We start from the raw sequence: 15,418 nt of genomic DNA, 5'->3' as shown, positions 1-15,418 counted from the left end.
ATTAACGAATTTTTAGTTTAGGAATCAGTTGTAAACTAGAGTGAAAATTTAGAGAATAATGAGTGATGCAATATTTTTTGGCAGAGAAGCTACCAATTTCCTCTTTTAAATTGATGAACATTGAGGTAGAAAGGATTCATTAATTCACATTTTTTGCCATATAAATCAGTTCAACTCAACTTCTTTTGAGCCCCAAGCAATTTGGAGGCTCAACCAAATAGGAGATGAACAAAAAGAAGAAAGTAAAAATAGCAAGCTTCGCTGCATATCCACAGCCCCACAATGTGCTTCCCTCAGTTATTTAATCTGCTGATATCATAAACTTCCCTTCACTGGATCGATCTCTCACCATTTTGCATTACCTTGGAAGCGAACCGCCAGCCGCCACAACCTGTCTCTGCAGCTACAGGTGAACGAAGTAGAACATGATCAAAGCTTTGATACTAATTAAGACCTAGCAAAAAGGCTTGCTTTAATATGAAACAAATATTTCAACTACTCACCTCAAAAAGATTTTCCAGTTTATTTTTCACAAGTAAATACTCATGCTTCACCTGCTGCAGACATTTTATGCACCTACACCAATATTATATTTCATTCAAAATTTCATATATACATGCAAATTTTTCCCAATGTTACTCAAGCAGGGTTCAGAATTTGAATATTTTCACAATCATGAAAGATTACCATTCGACGTTCTGCTCATCGCAGAAGTTCCGGAATGAAATGCAGGCCCTCTGAACTCTCTGAGCACCAATGCTGTTAATTCAAGAGAACCAGTTTTCTTCATCAAACACCAACGGAAGAAACATAAATACAACATACACAAAACTACTAAAAAAATATAATAAAATAAAATTTCTTCTTAGAAAAATTTATACTTTCAGCTCAGAAATACTTTGGGAATGTTATGTTTAACAATGTACATTCCTTCATGTGGAACAAAGTTGGGATGACTAAAGAGCAACCAGGAGCCAACAAGGCTCCCCACTTTTGCGAGGGTTGAGGGGGCAGAGGGGGGTGATCTATCGTAGCAGTCTTAATTAACCTTTATTTTGCAAAGGGATTACTTCCACAACTCGAAGTAGTATTATTTTTTGATATAACATATCTGCTCTATGATACTTGACAAACCCTCCAAATTAAAAAGATTTTTCACTCAAATTATTGGAACTTTTGAGTCTTACTTTAATCTTCATTTCATCAAAAGTAAAACTGTTGGGAAATTTACTGGCCTATTCTATATATATTTCAAATATATTTTCAATTGAAACAGCATATATAAATGTATATATATAGACCTGGAGCTGCTACCCTTCAATTGGTGAACACTTTTATCCACAAACTTATAGTCAACACGCTGCTGATCTCTGCACCCATAAATTAAAAAATAAAAAATAAAACAGAATGAAGAGATCCTGACTGTAGAAACCCTACCAAGGAAAGAAAGCTACTTTAAAAAAGATTAAAAACTTAGAATATCAATGATGGGAAAATTTTATGAATTCTTACAGAGCTTTTGCGAGTTCATTAACAAGCCTCTCAGTATCTTGAAAGAAAAGAGACACCACTTCAACTACAAAATCTGGGTTGTTCTCATCTTGCAGTTGCTGAAGTTGGTTGAACTGTTCATCCAGAAATGCCTTCACACAAAAGAAGAAACATACTTATCACCAAAAAAGAAAAATAAAATCCAACCCAATAATCTGCAAATACAAACACACAAAATCCACCTATATATATATATCACCCTATATATCTATATGTCATAGGTATATATGTATGTATGTATACTGACCTCATCAAAGAGTGAAGCTGTGTAGTCAACCAACTGCTTCTGCAACTGAGAAACGCCATCCATGGCATCACTCCCAAGCTTTTCAACATTCATTTTTTTCTTTCTTTTATTTGAATTTTCGGAGGATTTATGAATTCATTGCACCCTTTCCTCCCCTTTAAATAGAGGAAAACTCAATGCAGGGGTTGCTCTAATTTTTATTTTGGAGTGCGAGGAGGGAAGCTCTAAATTAAGATTCCTACCTTTGTGGGCTCTAAATTATATAAATGCGCAGTACATGAACTCACCTTTTCTAGTATTCCTTACTTGATTACTTGCTACTTGCTAGCCTATTTTCACTTTCTCTTTCCTTTTTCTCTAAAAAGAGAGACAGATTATCTGCCCTCCTGTTTGAATGCCTTTCTCATCCCTTTCTATTTTGTACGATCACGGTTAAGCTACGTAACATTTTATATTGATTTTTTTATAAAGATAATAAGACAAAAACAATAGGAATATAAAATGTTTATCTAATTTAACCGTGATCGCATAAATATGAGGAGATGAGAATAACATCCAAACAGGAGGGCAGACAATATGCCTCTTTAGCACCACAAGATCCAAAACCTCCTGCCATGTACCGTTCACCTTCCCCTTCTTTTTCTTTTGAGTAATTATTTCTCTCTCTCTCCCTCTCCGTAAAAGATTTCAGTATAACTGACTGATTAGGTCATTTTCAATATTGGATAAACCGCTGTGAGTGTTAAGTAAAATCAAAATACAGGAAGTCATATTATTTAGAAAGTAAATCCACAGGAAGTCATATTATTTAGTGTAATACATAATTTTTTTCTGAGGTGTGCTACCTACACATTCCTTTTTACTTCTCACACATCCTCTTATATGTGGGGGCATGATTATTTCTACATTGATTATTACCTTATTAGTGCAATGATAACATTTGAGATTATATTAAGAGAGCTTTACCCACATTTGGGCCAACTTCTACTCTTTTAACTGAAGAGAGCTTTACCCACATTTGAGCCAACTTCAAGTGATATGATGAGAAAGTGACCCCAGACAATGTTGCATCCATATCTTCTGGATTTTTATTATTTTTGATAGATTTTGTCTTCTTCTTAAATTAAAAATAATAATGAAATTTGTCAAATAAGAGGGCATCGCTCATCACATTAACAATAAAAGCGAATTTTTAACATTTCTAAGCGCCAAGATTATAATTTATAGAAGTTGGTATAATAAAGTAATAAACTTTTCAGCTTTGAATTTTACGAAATGCTTTATTGGTCATTCGGTGATTAAAAAAAATGTATGATCCTTAATTATATATTGATTTTGATATGAAAAATGAACAATAAGTATACGTATTTTTAGTGTTTATATATGTATTGTTAGTCGCCAAATGAGCAGGAGACGAGACCCTAGATTCCAATAAAGTATTGAACTTTTGTTGTCTGGATTCTCAAAGAAAATGCGTACTTCAAGTTAACCTCTCCACCTTTCTTTTTCACTTGCCTGCTTTCACAATATTAAACGTTGATCCCTCAATCTTTTGAAGATTCTTTATAATTAATTGGATGTTGGTCTTGTCTTTGTTGGTTGTTTGAGTTGTTGCATTTTGATTGGCTGCTGCCTTTGGTGTGGATAATTGGCTAATACCAGGTAACTGAAAACAAACAGGGACAATTCATTCAGCACAAAGGCCTCTCTCTCTGGTTTTAGTCTTAAACTGGCCCTACTCCTTCAACAAACCATGTGGTTTCAGTCGTCGATCTTTCAATTTTTCTGGCATAGGACACGTGTGGGTAGTTCAAAGCATTGTGTAAGGGTGGACACTGGACAGTGCATGTATGTATGGGATTTTGGTGCATGTGGTTGCAGGTGTCAGAAATTTTGAGGCATCGTTCTTGGGTTGAGGATGATTTTGTTAGGTGTCAGAAATTTTGAGGCATCGTTTTTGGGTTGAGGATGATTTTGTTATCTACACGTAACATGTTGGAAGTGAGAACTTCATAAACCAGGACGCTAATATGATCGTGTTTCAAACCAATTAAACGATGTTATGTAAGAGAATGCGGTTATGAGTGGTACGTAACTCTATCCCGTTGAGTCTTTTTTATCCCTCTCTTGCAAGGGGTGTATTGGAATGATTTCATTCAAATGAGAAACGATTTTTTGTTAGGGTTTTGTGAGAAATGAGAATTGTTTCGTGACAATAATGTTTGCTACTTATGGAATCGGGATGTCGAGATGGTTGTGTTCTAAACTATTATACGTGGGGACAATTAATGGTTAGAACACAAGGTGATGCGTGATAGGTTTAGAACATCATCCTCTTGACGTTTGTGTTCGCGTAAAACACTCTTATTGCAATGGGTGCTTTGGCACGATTTCATTCAAATTGGAAATGACATTTTGTTAAGCACGCTCCGATTGCCGACCCACCACGCTCACCCTGTCGTCTTCCGGCCTCCAGTTATCAAAAACTGACCAAGTCCTCCCAGATAGGGAGAGAAGTGAGTTAGAGAGAGAATGAGAAGAGGGAAGAAGACAAACATGAAAAAGCAAAAGAGAAAGTTAATTGATGATAGCCATTCAATTTTCGGTTGAACATACATGATTGAAGAATCCGGATGAAAGGGATCCGAAGATGATCATATTCCATTTTTGTGGCTCAATTTGGATTAACCTCAATGTGAGTTGTCACTCACAGTCCCTTTGGTGATGATCAGCTTGGTTGGAAACGTATGACTTTGGAATTTGGATAAGCTTCGATCTCCTTTGTGATTTTTTCATTCAATCTTTAATATTTTATACCCATCAATCAAAGATCAAACCCAAATGGATTGGTGGAAGAATTACCGTGGGGCCTCGCGTGATTTACAAGTCTCCTCTTACCTTGACCCAAATTTCGTTTAGCTTTTGCTTTACCAACAAGCACTTCCTACAACCTTATTTCAACAAAAAAATCATTCTGTACAACCATTGTTATTCATAAAAGTGCTTTAGTGGGTTGGCCAATGGACATGGCATTGGTAAGTTTTCCGATTCCCATACCTAAAGACTTCAAGGAATTGGTGATCCAAAGGCACCTTGACCCCCTCATATAACATTATTAGGATTAGGTTTGCTTTAAATAGTATGTAGTGATCTCAGAACCAGCCACACGCTTAGAATATTGGTACTTGGCCGACAATTACAAATTCCTCTTGATGAGATATGAGAATCAACACGATTAATATGACTAAAATGGAAAACACGTGAAATATCTCAAATGCTCATGTATATATACCACGTAAAGCAGTACAATTGATACTACTAGAGTCGTACACGAATGATCAAATTGAATTAAAAGTTATCGATTAGACATTTCACGTGTTACGTTCTATTTTAGTCATATTAGTCGTGTTCATTTTTCATTTTCAGCTAAAAAGATTTGTAATTGTCATATAACGGTCAATTCCCTCTTTATTACCCTCGACGCCCAACTGAGAGAAATTTCAATGCCGCATTTAGATACCCTTCTATCTACCCCTAGCCCCTCCACCACTAAGAATATTGTCTTCTTCACCCCGTTTAAAAATACTTACATGACACGGGTTCATACTCTACCCCCCAAACTAGATAGCTAGGGCGTGGCTTGGAATTTTATCGCATCACTAAACACAAGAACAATAGAGAGACCACATGAAGGAAGTGACTCATTTCCAACCTTATTGGTGAGGACAAATCCAATTCCACAAAGGACAAAACTCTAGACCGTTTTCAACCCGACCGAGCATGCCATGGGGTTCCAATGCCATAGGGCCCAAGCCCCTAACTCCCTTGTGGCTTCTGTACACAATCACGCTCTTCAAATCTATCAGAGGATCTTGCATCGGAAGGATTTATTGTCACATATCATCTCGCTTCAACAATGAAATGTTAAAGAAAGAAAAATTCTTTTTTTTTTTTTTTGTTTTGTTTTTTCAAATAGAAAAAGTTTAGACGATTTTAATCGTTCAGTAACGGTCGCATACGAAGAACTTATCCTCATCTTAAAGGAAGAAGACCATTACACCCAAAAACTCTCACCCGTGCCTCCTCCAAAAAGTCTCGATACATTGTATTACTGATCCAAATGCTACAATTGCGGTAAATTCTGCAATCAAATTGGATCACCATTTTTGGTAGGAGATTTGAAATTACAAAAGGGAGGGACCACTCCATTCTCCATTTCCTTCCCCAAATCTCCATCTTGATATGAAGGGCATCAAAGGGGGACCCACAATTTTTAAAAGGATCTAGGTTCCTACTGCCCCCATTATTTAAAATTTAATTGAATGGTAGGCCACAAAAGTACAAAAATGTAGCATGTTTTTGGGGTATCCAAAGCCATGAATCTGTCAAAGCTTTGCCTCAATGTTTTCTCGGTAAGTAATAAGTAGTTCTTGTACCAAACAATTGTACATCCACAAAAGTTTGATAAATGCTACAGGAAGTCTTACAAAAGTGGAATCCTTTCTAGACTGTCTCTCATTTCATAGTTTAACGTCAATTTTCGTATTAATTTTATAAAATATTATGTAAAAAACATAATGTGATAAAGAGTCTCGCTTTAATGTGACAGAAAGTTCTGCTTTTGAAAGAATCCTGTTAACGTTTCTCAATTATGGTGGTGCATTATTCTCACTGCTTGGGAAAGACAGAAAAATAGCCACAGGTTTTTCAACAATCTTTTTCCTTTTGTTTGTCTGCCTCGAAAACAAAAGAAAATGCACGCCATACACACACACACACACACACACACACACAAATCCATACACAATCGTATATAGCTATTGTGCACGTGAGTACATCCTTTCTATTTCGAGTTTGAACTTTTTCTGTGTTTCTTAAATGTTAGTTCGTAAGAAGCTACTCGATCAATTATTTCTTTACTTTTCAGCCTCGTTTGGTGTGGAGGAGACTGGATCTGATTAGTTAACTCATTGTTTTCGAGATACGTTGAAAGAAGAAATAACAAGGATTAAAAGAAATAGGTTTCCATTCGTGTCTGATCCGCTTCTAATCCTCTCAAAATGAAAATAATTTGCCTTGATCTTCTACATACCTTAAATCTTATGAATGACTTCTTCCAATACAATCTTAGGCACTAAATGAGCTCTAAACCTATGAATTTAAATAACTTACTTGAAACGGGATGTCAATGTGATGATATTTTATGCAAAGTCATTGTTGAAAGTTAAAACACATTACAATGCGTAATTGTCGTCGCAACGGCCTTGTTCCCAGTGTGGATAAGTTTTATCTCCTGATAAATTATAAGCACTAAAGAATGCAACCCAGGAGGCCATTGCCAATTAGGTACTTTCATTTAATCTAATGGATTTTTAAGATTACCAAATCCTAATATCAAAAGCGTTTTTTGTGAAAATAATCATGAAACCAATTCTTAATAAAAATCTCAGTGAATCCTGAAAAAACATATCTGGTGCTTCTTCCAAAAAACATTGCGTTTGGAATGCAAAATTAATTTCACCAAAAACACTTTTAGTGACTTTAAAAACACTTCTAAACGAGCCTTCCAACTCCTTGACCAAATAAAATGCAATTTGTATAGAAACTAATCATATAACTAATGCAATTTGTAAAAAATATATGTTCTCTTTAAATTCTCTTTATTCTTTTATTTTTCTTTTCCTTGAAGAATGAACAATGTTATACAACACATAAAAGAACCTGTCCACACATCATTTCTATTTATGAATGTCAATTGACAACATATACAATGAGAATTAGAAGGGAAGTACCAGGCATTTGCCCCAGCGGCACTACGACGGCGACGATCCAAAGATTACATCGCGTGCATCAATTGGTCAGTAGCGTTTCCAATGTCGAAAATAAACAACCTGAAACTTCATCAATTAAATTTCAATACTGGCATTTGGCCGAGCTTTGACCAATCGTTTTTACAATACTCGTGGAAAATAAGGAAAGTTCGGATTCCTTCAGTGCGATTCGGGCACCGGGAGGTACATCATCCTGCAACAGAAAGTGTGGAAACGTCAGTGGCTTACAGATCCAATTTTCCAACAGGTTCCATCGCCTTCCGTTGATTGTAAAGCTACTCACAATCAAATGTGTACAAATATAACACACGAACATGAAAGGCGATAAATTGTCATGCTAATGTTAATATGCAGAATCATCATCACATCCTAATGTGAATGGATATAGAACTGTCATTAGAAAAGCATCCGAAAATCTTCTTGCATACAAAATACCCAAACCTTACAACACAAGTTTGCGACGACTTCCCAAAAAAGCCCTTAAAATGCACTTCTAACAAAACAAGAGGAGAAAAAAGTTTGTATACCTCAAGGCAACGTGTTTGGCAAACTTTACTCGACTGATATGTGGACCCATTAGAATAGTCATGTAATATTACATGATTGCTCAACGTCTTTACAACATTTCCGTACAATCTGCCAGCTTCTATAGTCTAAGAAACCGTACTGTCTAAATTTTACTATGCCCAACTTAGTGTACCTAATATCCCACAAGAGGGGAATCTAGATGAGTGCAAAAGGTGTTAGAACATGCATGAGAAGTCAACAAAGTACTAGTGAAATCCAGTACAATACTATGTGATTGCTCCACATATGAAAATGCTACCAGCACTTGGAAGCATTCATTCGGTTGTAAACATTCCATAAATGAGACAATTTCTAATTAAAAGTGATCAAAGTGATTAATGTGTCACAATCTCACCTTCCTCGGAGAAGGCAAAAACACCACCAAGCATGTCATCACTATCACCATCTTCCTCGCATTTCTCCCTATCACAGGGGCTGTCTACATCAGTTACAACTTCAGTCGACTCACGAAAATTGCTCAGAGGTGATGCTTTACAATACCCCTCTTGGAAAAAAGGCTCAAAATCCGGTGATTCATGTACTGGTCCCTCATCCAGCATGTTCATACTACGATCATAACGGTTAGAACTTACATTGGAACCTTCACTGGCCCCACCACTATTCACCGACTGAACCCTTGTTGCAATTGTTCTATCAGCTGAAGGGGAGCCGCTTGTTAAAGTGGATAGACACTTTGAAAAATTACCATCCTCACCAACAGAAACACCTGAGGTAGGTTGTTTCAGGGATACTGAAGTAATATTTTTCTTTGTGGAGATATAGTTCAAGTGAGGTGATACCGAAAATGATCTCCCTCTTTTTTCGCCATTCTGTCCATTTCCAGGTTGGAGAATATATGGATAGGAATTACCTAATTCGTTAAAGAAAAAAGGTTGCATTAGAAAATCCTCTTCTACCCATAAAACAATAACAATATTACATCAGAACTACCAGGATTCTTACCAGCATCTGGGTTACCATTTTCAGCTGAGCCAATAGATGTCAAATTCTCACCAGAAATACCAGAATTTTCCTGAAACTTTTCTTTATCTTCATGAGAATCAGAAGATGAACTCGAGGATCCTCGTCCAATTAGATGCCTGCATAAGGCGCCCAACAAATTCAATTAATGGTGAAAACATTCAAAAGTGATTTTTGTGATACTTTTTAGTTATTATTTTAAAAAAGCATGCTCAAGAAACCTCTAGCCTCTCAGAAAAGGTCATCAAACCATATAGAACCACAAACACAAAGCACATAAGAAATGCAAAGATGCAGATTTTCAAGGAATCTTAACAACCTCCAGGAGCAAGAAAATAGATACAAGATGGATTCATACAAAATGCTACAAAACAATAAAGGCGCGAATTCATTTTCATTTTAACATGAATACAGCAGCAACATTACCTGCCATTCCAGTCAGACTGAAACCTATGAAAAGGATGAACAACAGGTAGCAAATCCTTCCGCCTCATTTCAACCTCTTGACCAGGAACCTTCTCTATTTCCATCTCTCCGGGGCTAAGATCTCTACCAAAATTCAGCTCACCAGCAGCACATGGACTCATTGTATAGAAATATATCTAAGACATAAATAAAAGGATCACAAACATGTTTGACAATGGTGATCAGCAAAAGAAATCTCACTGCCAAAATATAAAAGGTACCTTAGACTTTTGCCAGATTGGAATCCTTCCGGAATTGATCTGAACCTCAGCATTGGAGAGATACACATGAGATCGTTCAAGGGGTTTTGCCAACTCCTTATCCCCAACATCATTGTCATCACAGTCAGAACTATCAATTGTATCAATATCTTCTTGTTTCCCAAGTATAACCCCAGAAATGCATTCCTCTCTTTCAGGCCAATCATTTCTGCGGCAAACATCCAAGAAATGAAGAGATTCAACTTTCACTCGCAATTCTTCATCCTGTATCTGTACTGAAGAACCTGGCCCTGCTCTCGAAGCAGCGTTGCCTGGCTCTCCTCCCAACGAAGGCAGTAGTTTATACTGAATTACATGACCAGAAGCAGTATAAGCCAATAGGTGCTCCAACGCAGTGACCTTCGCATGGGAAGATTGCATGTCATGAGGTACAGAACTATGGAATACAGCGGCAACAGCCCCAGACCAAAAGGAAGCCTTTCCTGCTGCAGAAGATGCAGCATTACTAACAGTGTTGAGCCACCCACAGTTATTTTTTATTCTGCTAACTACAGAAAGGGTAGCTGCTGGAGGTGGAGAAAAGAGTTGCTGACTTCTTGTAAAATATGGAGTAAACCACCATGGTGCAGATGGAACCGGTGAAAGAGTAGGTCCGTCAACATGAGAATTCTGTATTTGAAGAACAGTTTCACCACCGAATGGAGACAAAGCAAAAATATGGCTAGTCCCCCTGGATGAAACAATTGTGATCCATTGACTGTATTGACTAAAACAAATGTCTTGGATCACCTGTATAATAAGCACAAGGAAAAAGAAGCCACATTAACATAAGGAACATAATAGTAATAGCCTAAGATGAAACAACAAAAGACCAAAACTTACAGCAGATGTTATGCCACGATGTAGTTTGTAAAGGTGCACATGAGAAGAAGTCCAGTCATAGCTTTGAGTGCCTGATCCATTACGTGAGCAGGATGGCATTATTCGAAAAATGTTTATATTGTTTCCATGTATTGAAGCAGTAACTAGAAGAGTCCCGCTTGGGTCAAAACACAGGGCAGAAATGGGACTAGTATGTGCCCTGAACTGTGATACAATGGCTCTGGAAACAAAGTCTTTTATAACAACCTGCAAAGGCCATTTCACTTAGTAAATACAGTTCAATCAAAACTGCTCAAGGTAATTAAAAACAACCACATCCCCTCTGCTATTTAGAATCAGGTTTTCTAAACTATTGACAATATTGAGCGCGACAGAAGATCCTTATTCTCATGCAATCGCTCAAACAGAATGTCTCAAAATGAAACATTACCAAATCTTTTCTCTTCTTGTAAGTATAATGAAACAATAATGATTCCAGAGTGAAATTAAAATATAACTTTCGCTAAAAATAATACTTACCATTCCAGCAATATCTGTTTCGGTTGACAGTGATGCAACCTTCCCAACTTTCCAGCTAGAATTTGATGACACAGGAGAGTTAGAACCATCCGGTACAAGATCTTGATAGTACTTGGACAAAGTTTTGTAACCCATGTCTCCAAGATTAAGTAACCCAGAAGCTAACTGTTTACTAGATTCCATTGCATATCGAGCCATCAGATTCCCACTACTTGGCGAAGTTGATGGACTTACACCAGGAGGAGTAAGACTTTGAGGACTGAGGCGGCCTGTGTTTGACATCAGAGGGTTGTTGGAAGCATAAGCCAACCACCTGGGACCAACAGCCATTGGACCATACCCAATATTGACCCCAACCAGTCCTTGAACTCCCAATTGGGGGACAGGATAAGTGAGGACACTGAATTTGTTCTCAAGAGTGACAGCATCAAAGCAGTATATCTGCCAGCAAAATTAGAAAACAAAAGGGACTCAAAGACAGGTTTAAATACTTCATTACCTATTTAGTGATAAGCATTGTATAACATTCATATTTTAAATGATGAAACTTCCCCAGTGAATGTTTGAAACCCGTAGCCTACAACCATCCAGCCTAACTCTTCTAATTTGTTACAGGAACATGGTGACTTCCACAAACAAGCACACACCCAGAAAACATCTATAGGATGATAAAGTAATTCAGCCTCTACAGTTTGGCTGGAAAAGCAATTCATTCCTAAATGCGTATAATAACATTGAATACATGGGATAAGTTAATGCTTACTTGTGATGCAAGACCCACAGCTACTACTTGAGGACTGCATCTAACCATATACACAGTTGAACGGAATCTTAGAACATGAACATAACTGCAAGACCTCAGCGAATAAAACCGAACAGCGGTTGGAGACAAAGCAGAGTTTCCTGTTTGAGGCTCAGAATGACCATTGACCAACCCATCTCTCCCTGTTTGCATCATACCTGAGCTCTTTTCATCACATGCAACAACCATGAGAATAGGATGTGAGGATCTGAATCCTTCTTGACCCTCACACTTTGCAGGCAGGGGCTGCATCTGTAAAAATGTAACTGGATCATCACGCCTTGATACAAGTTCACTGAAATTAGAGGCATCTTCAATATCAAGGACTTGAAAGCCATTGGAATAACCGAGTAGCAGAACATGTTTGAAGGAAGATGGACCAAGCTCTAGTTTGTCAAAGCAAGCCCACAACACCTGTTTGCCACAATAAGTTAAATCACAGTGATACATGTAATAATACACTGAGACACTAATGACTCTTCTAACTAATTCCGTGTCTCACAAATTTTTAACCACTCAGAGCTCACATTTATTTAAACATCTCAGGGCATGAAACACATACCATCAATATACAGAAATTTCCAGGTTTCGAAAACATTTTTTTTTTTTTTTTGTTATACTAGAATTAAATTCTCAGTTGATTGCGGAATTTGGAAATGAAAAAACCCCACAAATTTCTTACATGCATATGCTACTTCTGAAATGGTAATGGTCCACTGGACATCAATTGGATTCTTCTTTGAAGAACATCAAAACCTCATGGACAGGGTACTTGATAACGTTACACCATATCCCAATCCCATATCCTTCACACTAAGTATACAATTATCAATCTTATAACCTCATTAAATTTCGATGATTGCAATCATCCAAAGTTGACAGTATCAGTCCACATTCTTAAATTTCATATTAATACGCATCGTAAAATTGGTTATATTTCCACTTCTACATTAATTAATTAACCGGGACTTCATTTATTTTACTCCGCCTCAAACTACTAAACCAGTCCAAAGCATTACTTCTTACAAACACAGCCCTACTCAACAAAACATACATAAACTGAAGAAAGTTCTATTTTTTAAGCCAAACATCCACACTAGCCGAAAAATTCAAACTTCTCCTCACATTTCTCTTCTTTGTCCTGAAATTTTCTCATCAGCCAAACACAAAGCTCGAACTTTACATTTCACTCTCTGTCACTCATTTTCCTCGCTACGGACCAAAAATCTAATCACATTAACTCACAACCACAACAAAACAAAAATTCAAAACTCCAACTTTCTATTTCCTCTCTTTTTTCCCCCAAATTTAGTAAAATTTCGCTTTCGATCCCTCTCTTCTCCAATTTTCCATCCAAACACAATTATTCAAAAATCAATCGCTAATCCGATAATCCAATTCCAAAAGCTTCATAATCAAACATACGAAAATAAATAAATTTTCAAGTAAAAAAAAATTAAATTAAACCTGGTCTCGGCAATCGTGAGGGTCGGCGGTGATGGAGGCGGCGACGGAGGCGGCGCCCGACCTTACGCCGGAAGATGCAGTTTTAATGCAAGAAGAAATGAATTTGAGAGAATTCGGAAGGAAGCCATTGTTATTGGCGTGATGGTGATGATTACTCTGAACGACCTTGGTGCCGCCGTTTTGGTTCTTCTTCATAGTCAGGCAAAAAGTCCCCAGCGAATGCAACCGGCCACCGGAGAGTCACCGGAAGGAGTGGTCCCCACCGCCGACGGAAGTCGCCGCCTTCAGTCGATCAGCAATAGGAAATAAAAAATAAAAAATTAGACCGGTGCAGAAGCAAGGGTGGTGAACGGCGTCGTTTTCGGTGGTGCCGGTGCCGGTGGGTGCGGTGGTTTGGATTTTGACCTAGAAACGGAGACGATTTTCGTTTTGATTTTCTGTCTCTCTCTGTCTTTATATTTTTTTTATTTTTTTTTATTTGCTTTCGGAGTCAATTGCAGTGGAGGCTAATTTGGGCAATGTCAAATGTATCGCGGTGGGGTTTGGATAATCTTGTCGGCACCCCCTGCAAAGTATATTCGAAAAATGATTTACCAAACTTTACGATTTTGCCCTCGCCCGCTTTCTCATTCAAAACGCAAAAGGACGATGATAAGGTATAAATTGAGAGATTCTCGAGTATCGAACTATTCCTGTTACAACATCATGTGTTGTTACAATTATGTACTGCTTGTTTACGTGATAGTACGTGGAGCAGTAATATTATGTAATGGTGTAGTGGTCAAATTAAAGGGTTTTGATATTGTATTTAGTCTTTTTCTGATCATTATTGTATGATTCATCAGCACTAAGAATTGAATTCAGAACATGTCATGAAGAATATGAGTCTGAAATTCGTCTCAACTACTGAGCCGAGCCAGTACTCTACAAAGGTTGAGTAAATATGAATTATTAGCATCTCATATCTTTTACTTTGGTATTATATCGACTTATGTAAAATACTTTTGTGATTTGAACAAGTTGCTTTTGTATATTAGTTAGAATATGCTTTTGCAATTGAGAGAAACTTTGCACAAACGAAGCAATGTTTTAAGGAAGATGAGGGTATCTTTTTTTGCTCATTATAAACCAAAAAAATTCAAACATTACTTTGATTGGTGAATTAGATATAGTATGATTTTTGTCATATATCGAAAAGTAACCAATGTCCCTCTAACCTATACATTTTTATGCTTTAACATAAAATTTCAGTAAATTTACAAATTTACCTAGCAAACTAATTTACAATGTTCTAAACGAAGTTAGGCGCTTGTTGCACCCGAGGGGTGGGGGGTAGATGACTATAAACATATTATGAGTGTTCATGTATTTAACAAGTCTCTTACAATTTATTGAAAGAATAAATGCAAAGTGGAAGCAATCTATTTTTTGTCACAGTGATAGTCACGACCTAGATGAGTGTATGGGCCAATTTAAGCGGCCGACTAGAAAATAATCGTGGAGGCAACTGCCTAGGCATCATTTTCTTATTTTTTAAACACTTAGAAACTAGTCGTGATGATGACCATCCTTCTAACGCCTAGACAAATGTTTTAGAACAGTACTACTTCATATGGTTGGATAGCTTGCATATTATGGGGTCAAAATAGTCTTTTTGCATCCTATTTGAAAGGCCCACTGGGGGTCCAAACAGTATTTGATGGAAGTTGAGGACGCCAAGCGAGAATAGCGGGAAATGTGGGGGAGACCTATGAATTGTAGGCTTAACGTACGGCGTTAAATAGTTTGAAAAATTGGAGGACATTGGCTACTTCACGACAGCAAGGGACGATAATATCTTAAGCAAAGATGCCGAACAAACACGTTTGTTTGTTTCTTTATTTTT

At 37.2% G+C, this 15,418-nt stretch overlaps 2 protein-coding genes across 2 annotated transcripts; both read right to left on the bottom strand.

Annotated features, from left to right (window-relative positions):
- Nucleotides 1–120: 120 nt before the first annotated feature.
- LOC103928343 (histidine-containing phosphotransfer protein 1) lies at nt 121–2,112 on the bottom strand. Its single transcript, XM_009337374.3, has 6 exons — nt 1,799–2,112; nt 1,513–1,643; nt 1,302–1,370; nt 688–759; nt 504–576; nt 121–403 (listed from the first exon to the last, which is right to left on the bottom strand). The coding sequence occupies exons 1-6, from the start codon at nt 1,889–1,891 to the stop codon at nt 359–361; spliced, it is 483 nt and encodes a 160-aa protein (XP_009335649.1). The 5' UTR covers nt 1,892–2,112; the 3' UTR covers nt 121–358.
- Nucleotides 2,113–7,439: 5,327 nt separating this feature from the next.
- On the bottom strand, nt 7,440–14,036 carry LOC103928340 (autophagy-related protein 18h). The gene is made up of 9 exons (XM_009337371.3): nt 13,534–14,036; nt 12,028–12,480; nt 11,265–11,705; nt 10,746–10,991; nt 9,864–10,652; nt 9,604–9,779; nt 9,160–9,296; nt 8,552–9,067; nt 7,440–7,822 (listed from the first exon to the last, which is right to left on the bottom strand). The coding sequence occupies exons 1-9, from the start codon at nt 13,726–13,728 to the stop codon at nt 7,818–7,820; spliced, it is 2,958 nt and encodes a 985-aa protein (XP_009335646.2). The 5' UTR covers nt 13,729–14,036; the 3' UTR covers nt 7,440–7,817.
- Between the last annotated feature and the right edge of the window lie 1,382 nt (nt 14,037–15,418).

Source organism: the organism of the source record quoted next, unplaced genomic scaffold (genome assembly GCF_019419815.1).
Source record: "Pyrus x bretschneideri cultivar Hongxiangsu unplaced genomic scaffold, Pyrus_bretschneideri_v1 Contig11, whole genome shotgun sequence".
In the NCBI taxonomy this organism is placed as follows: Eukaryota; Viridiplantae; Streptophyta; class Magnoliopsida; order Rosales; family Rosaceae; genus Pyrus; species Pyrus x bretschneideri.
This window is presented reverse-complemented; position numbering and strand designations above follow the sequence as displayed.